This window comes from Capsicum annuum, chromosome 8, assembly GCF_002878395.1.
Source record: "Capsicum annuum cultivar UCD-10X-F1 chromosome 8, UCD10Xv1.1, whole genome shotgun sequence".
NCBI classification, from domain to species: domain Eukaryota; kingdom Viridiplantae; phylum Streptophyta; class Magnoliopsida; order Solanales; family Solanaceae; genus Capsicum; species Capsicum annuum.
In genome coordinates this window covers 173,228,900-173,235,781 of record NC_061118.1, presented here as the reverse complement: position 1 = coordinate 173,235,781, position 6,882 = coordinate 173,228,900, and the positions used below count along the sequence as shown (strand labels likewise).

General features: G+C 31.9%; 1 protein-coding gene across 1 annotated transcript; it reads left to right on the top strand.

Annotated features, from left to right (window-relative positions):
• The first annotated feature begins 1,673 nt into the window (after positions 1–1,673).
• LOC107840634 (probable flavin-containing monooxygenase 1) lies at positions 1,674–5,352 on the top strand. Its single transcript, XM_016684550.2, has 5 exons — positions 1,674–2,141; positions 3,409–3,646; positions 3,753–3,928; positions 4,255–4,619; positions 4,738–5,352. Exons 1-5 carry the CDS (start codon positions 1,674–1,676, stop codon positions 5,078–5,080), a joined length of 1,590 nt encoding a protein of 529 aa, XP_016540036.2. The 3' UTR covers positions 5,081–5,352.
• The last annotated feature ends 1,530 nt before the right edge of the window (positions 5,353–6,882 follow it).

The window sequence follows — 6,882 nt, the reverse complement described above, 5'->3', positions numbered from 1 at the left end:
GACTTATTTTTGTCCAAATAGTCATGACCTGCAGGGAACAATTTGTGTTCATATGCCGTAGCGGCGTGGTACCCGATCCAACATAATAATTTAGTATGTCACCCATGTATTAGTTGATTTGATAACTTGAGAACATTCACTTATATTTGTTATTATGACCACTGATTAAATAATTTTATAAATTATTATGTTTAAATAAATTTAATATATATTTAAATAAATATTAAAATATAATTTAAAAATATTATAATAACGATAATAAAAATTCAAAGTACTTTACACATGGTAGACATCGACATTTAATATAAATCATAAAAATTATATGATTTATAAGTGTCAATCTTATTAACAACACATGAGAGTCACGTAGTGATGTTGAAGTTTTACGTATTTATTAATTGTCATCTTTTAAAAATAAATTAAATATTTAAATAATTAAGTGATGATCCCAGTTAACAACAACCTAAGAGAATACTTACGCATTCATGTAGCAGCCGATCTAATAACTTTTGAATCATTAGTTAAATTTGTTATTAATGTGATCTCTAATTAAGTAATTTTATTATTTATTATGTTAAACCAACTTTAAAAATTACATATTTAAATATAGTTTTAAAATATTTCAATAAAGATAGTCAAAGTTCAAAACACTTAAGAAATAATAAACATTAACACATCATAAAATTATATAATTTATTTTTAAAAAAATCATTTATATATAAGGAATTTGACATGATGGATACACTAGTGTAATTAATTAATTTTTTGGCCAAACACTAATTTTTTAATATGTTATACTTAATAATTATACAAAAACTAAAATAAATAATAATAATATAAAAGTTGAAGCATAATAATTTTCGATATATAGATACGTAATAATTTTTTCGAAAAGCTATACATAATTTGAATTAGGCCTCATTCTATACATAATAATAATATAAAAACTAAAATAAAAGTTGAGGCATAACAATTTTCGATATATAGATACATAATAATTATATTTTTTTATATATAATAATTATATAAAAACTAAAATAAAAGTTGAGGCATGAAAAATTATTGAAAAGTTATTAACACATAATATATGTACCTTAAATTTATTAATTATTCTTGTATAAATCAATTTTAGTTATTCAATGAATTTAGGAAATAGAAAAAAGTTACTACATTAATTAAGAAAATTTGAAGGGAATTTATTTGAAAAAAGACTTACAAGACTATGTAAGTTTTTTTACAATTGTAGCCAAATTTAAGTCAAAAAATTATGATCATTTTGCATTTTCCAATGGTAAAATAATGAAAGCAAATCCTAGCCAAATAAAATATCTCGCTCCCCTCCCTGTCATTAGTTATTTATATAGTAACTAGATAGAGGTCAATGCAAACTCTCCAAATATATACATTTATGAATTTGTTGTGTGGAAGCAAAAACTATTCTACGTTATCAGTTAGCTTGACTTACTATCGTAGGTTATTCAATTATTTTTATGAAAATTAAAAAAAAAAAAAATAAGGTAATCTATAATAGCAAGTCAAGTTCACGTGATAGTGTAAAATATTTTGTACACTGGCCGTTCACAAAACTTAAATTCTACATTTATATATCAGTGGACCCTCATCCTCGCACTCATTATTACATTCAGAAAAGAGAAAAACAAATTGCAGTAGCAATGGCTGATTTTGATGGGAGAAAGAAGGAGGTGATAGGCATAGTTGGAGCTGGAATAAGCGGCCTCTTGGCCTGCAAATACTGCCTTTCTAAAGGATTTGATCCCATAGTGTTCGAGTCGGAGAGTGGCGTTGGTGGCGTGTGGAGTAAGACCATCGGGAGCACCAAGCTGCAGACACCAAAACCCCTTTACCAGTTCTCCGATTATCCGTGGCCCGATTCTGTAACCGAATTGTTCCCTCACCAGCAAACGGTGCTGGAGTACATTGAGTCGTATGCACGCCACTTTGATTTGGTCAGACACATTCAGTTCAACAGCAAAGTGTTGAAGCTCAGCTATGAAAATGATAATGACGACGACTCATCAATTAGCGTAGGAGAATTGTGGGGCGAGCCATTTAGTAGCAGTAATAATAAAGGCAAGTGGAACGTCAATGTACAACACAGTACTCCAACCCTCTCCACACAGGTACGTAATATTTAAGCGAAACCTATGATTCCACTCCTGTTCCATTTTACTCTCTTTTTCTATACTAGAAAATGCAAATAAATATGAGAAGCCTGGAAGAGAACCTGGAGAATGAAATTGGCTGTAATAAAATAAAGTTTGGTATATAGACAGGAACACCAACAAATTAAAGTGTTGTTGTGAACCGTACTGAGGCAGTGACCAATTGATATTATCTTCGTTCACTTCATTAATTTTCAGATTATTTTCAAGTTTCCTCTATCGTGATCATTTATCAACTCTAAAAGAAAAGAATACGTCATAGTAAAAAGTTCAATTATTAAAAGCTATACAGACAAAGCAAATTACAATATGCAGAAGATTCACTACCAATCAATGTATAGTAGCCGTACAGTTAGGGTATGAAAGGACACAAGAATAAATTAACAGTACATTTACTCAGAGATCAATATTATACAATTAAAGACACTGTAGTTATAACTGGGGAAGATGAAGAATTGATTAATGATGGTGGAAGGTGAAATAAATACGAAAAACTATCTTCTGAACTTAACATGAAGAAGTTTAAGCCAATCAATAGATACGAAAGACATGCCACATCAACTTTTTTATTTCCTCCTTTATTTATATATATATATATATATATATATATATATAGTATTTTATTGACTCAACAAAATGTTTTATATAATTTTCAAATATTTAAATTATTAATTATTATAATTGATATTATTTTTTTACATAATTTTTAAATAATATATATTATTCTCATTTCTTAATTTATATGAATTTGATAAAATCTGGAGAGCTAAATTCTTAATAATTACATAAAATATCATTTATTTGAATAAAATGAAGAGATAAAGAAAAGTCATATACATCTTAAAAGAGAGCAAAATAATAAAAGTAAAAAGTAAGCTTCAAAACGAAAATTAAACATAAGTATTGGGGTGTTGGCCTAAGTGTGAGGCGCAAATTAAACGTAAACTTATAAAATTTATAAAGTAAAATGATTTTTTCCTGTTAAATCTCAAATTAGGCTATTTCTAAGATGTAGGAGCATTAACTATGATTCCCCTTAACATTTGAAAGACTATCATGTACAAATATTTTTAGTGACTTCAATCAATATTGGTATTGTGGGTCTGCATCCAAAAGTTGCACTATTAACATGGTGCATCATGGACGACCGGACAGTTTAAGGATAAATATAATGTCTTCTATATATATATGATTGGTTGAAAATTGGTATTGGTATTGTGAGCAGGTATATAAAGTTGATTTCGTAATAGCCTGCGCGGGAATGTTCAGCCAAATTCCAAACATACCAAAATTTCCTGGGAACAAAGGCCCTGAAGCTTTTGAGGGTGAAGTAATTCATTCAATGGATTATTCCAAAATGGAACCCAAAACTGCAGCTAACTTTGTCAAAGGAAAACATGTAGCTGTAGTTGGATTTCAAAAATCAGGAATGGACATTGCCATGGAGTGCTCTACGGTTAATGGTAAGTTTCTATAATTAATTCTACCTCATCATTGTTTGTTTATAAACCATTAGCTTGATTATATTCTTGGGTTGTTAATTTGCACTAATGTATTAAAGTTACGCAGGGATTGAACGTCCATGCACAGTTGTTGTCAGGACCCCGCACTGGAACCTTCCCGATTTTTCCCCATGGGGATTCCATTTGGGATATCTCTACATGAATCGATTCTCCGAACTTCTAGTGCATAAACCTGGTGAAGGTCTTCTTCTAAATCTCCTTGCCACAACTCTTTCACCATTGGTAATTGCTTTTCTTTCCTAAGTAATTTTTAGATCCACCAACGTATGACTTACTTCGCGTTTATCCTAAACTAAGATGTCTCTCTTCTGAGGTAAGTGAGAAAAATAAATACAAATATTGCTGCTAAAATAACAAAAAACGACACGTTCTAATAAAGTAATAACTACTACTGTCTTTTCTCAAGTCATTTCCATCCATCCCAAAGCCGCATATGTTTAGTGTTGCAACAATAAATGTTCATATTGCTACCTTATCGGAGTTTTACTCTTCCTCTCACAAAACTAACTTGCAGTACTAATAATTTCATTTGTATTATTAATTTACAGAGATGGGCCTTCTCAAAATTTGTAGAAAGTTACATAAAACGCAAAAACAGGCTTGCACAACATGGAATGGTGCCAGAGCACAGCTTCTTAAACGATTTGAGTTCGTGTTCACTTTCTGTACTGCCGGATGGCTTCTACGATAGAGTTGAGGAAAGAAGTATCAAGCTCATCAAGAAAGTAGAGATTGTTGGATTCTGTAAAGAAGGTATCTTGCTCAAGGGTAAAGCTGAACCAATAAAATCCGACTTAGTCATACTCGCTACCGGCTTCAGGGGAATTGATAAGCTCAAACACATTTTTGAATCACCAAAATATCAGGAATTCATTGCAGGCATAGATGATTCTGCTGCAGTTCCCCTCTATAGGTGAGTAATAAAAGAATACTTTTGCAAGCATACACCAGAACCAATCATCTTTTTTTTTTTTTTTCCTTTGTAGAACTGTACTTGTCATGTGAAATTATTAAAACTCATAATTTATCAGGGAATGTATCCATCCCGGAATTCCACAACTGGCTATAATTGGATTCTCAGAAAGTATAACCAGTCTATACACATCGGAAATAAGGTGTCGGTGGCTGGCAGAGCTTCTTGATGGAAAATTCAAGCTACCTAGCATAAAGATGATGGAGAAAGACACAGCAGAATGGGATAAATACAAGAAAAGAAATTCTTACAACAAGTACTATAGAGGATCGTGCATTGCTGCGTTGCACGTTTGGCACAATGACCAGTTATGTAAGGACATGGGATGGAACCCTAAGCGGAAAAAGGGGTTTTGGGCTGAGTGGTTTGAACCTTATGGACCAATGGATTATGCCGGCTGATGGAAAAGAGTTCCAAAATCTTCCATCTCAGTTTCGCCTCTTTTCATTTGTTTTCTTTTGTTTTTTAACGTCAGAGACAAATAAACTGTGATTTGAAGTTCGTCGTTTTCTAAAATGATCTCAATTTGATAAACAATATTGGTTTTAAGACTTACAGGCTCTGGATCAATTAATCGCTCCTATGGTGTTCGAAAGTGTATTGAATTGCAAGGAATCACACGGCCCATATTCTCTGCTTAGTTATGAATTATCCAGGTTTCTATCAGCAACATGTAATCTTAAATTGATGTAATTGATTGTGTTTTTGAAAGAAAGTATTTCTAAAGCATGACACAATCACAACTTGTAGCTGTTGTTTTCGCCTACACAAAAATTTGTATTTTAGCAAAACATGTTCAAAAATAAATCAAGAACACTTATAAAGTTTCCAACACCTTCAACACTAGATAAAAAATGATCTTTCAAAAAAGTGTGTTTTCAGTATTTCAAAGAAATTAGATGAAAACAGAATAACCTAAGTCCTACGAATTCACGGAGTGTCCTTAAAAAAATAATTCCTTCAAGTACCCGAAGTTGTGGAATTTTCCTCATAGGATAAAATGGCTTTACAACTAGAATGTAGCGGTACTTCAAATTTTCGAGTTTTCTTCAAACTCACTCAACGGGAGATGATCACAGAGAGTTTTTAGAAGCAAGAGAATATTTTTCTTATGCAGAAATTTTTTCTTATCCAACTGTGGAAACAAATGCAGGTTTATATAGCCATGAAGTGCCTCTTCGGAATGGTGGCAATGATTTTCGTTGGAAAGGTGTATTCTTTCTAAACAGGCATGTCTGTCCATTCCAAAGAGTATGCCTTTTCCGAGCAGCCATAACCATCCAAACAGTCATACTTTTTCCCGAAATAGTGGGTCTTTTACTCGAAGAGTTATGCCTCTTCCAAGCAACTTTTCATTTTTCATTCACACCAATTGAACTCAACAATAGCTAGGTTGTGTATTTGAATGCTTCAGATATCATTAAAATGTTCCCTTTTCTTGTACATTAGGACCCTCAAATCATTTAGTTGTGTAGTTTTAGTTAAGGGTGTCAAGTGACTCGGCCCGACCCGACCTTTGTAACTAACCCGCCCGGTTTGACCCAACCCGGTAAGCCCTAGGACTTTAGGGTTTCGGGTCCCGGGTCGGTTATTTTTTAAAATGGACCCGGCTAACCCGGCCCGAATCAAGCCCAGTACAGGCCCGTCGGTTAACCGGCCCGGATACCTTATTTAAAAAAAAAAAAAAAAATTGGGATTTTGGGCCAAACTAGCCGTTGGCCCAATGGTTGTATAGCCGTTTTTGTGTCCAAACGGCTAGTTTGGGCTCATTTATTAAAAAAAAAAAAAAAAAAACTTTAAAAAATATTTTTTAATCCCAAAAAAAATTCTATAAATGCCCTACAACTTCAAATCATTTTTCACACAATTTTTCATTCTCTCAAATCTCAATTCTCAAATATTCAATATATTTAATTTCTTAAAGTGTTAACTTTAATTTTTTAATTTTTCGTTTACAAAGTACGAGCGGAAGTTTCTAAAGTCGCAACCTTCGGATACTTCCAAAATTTGGTATTGTCGTTCCATCTCTTACGTTTAATTTTTATTTATTGTATTAATTGTTTAATATTTAATTTTATTATATTTGTGTATTTTGAATATTTTTAGTTTAATTTAATTTATATTATGGGTAAATTAAGAAACCTCACTACTAAAGGTGTTAAAAATTTTTGTCCCGAAAGCGGTAGTGGTAGTAAAAAGCGAA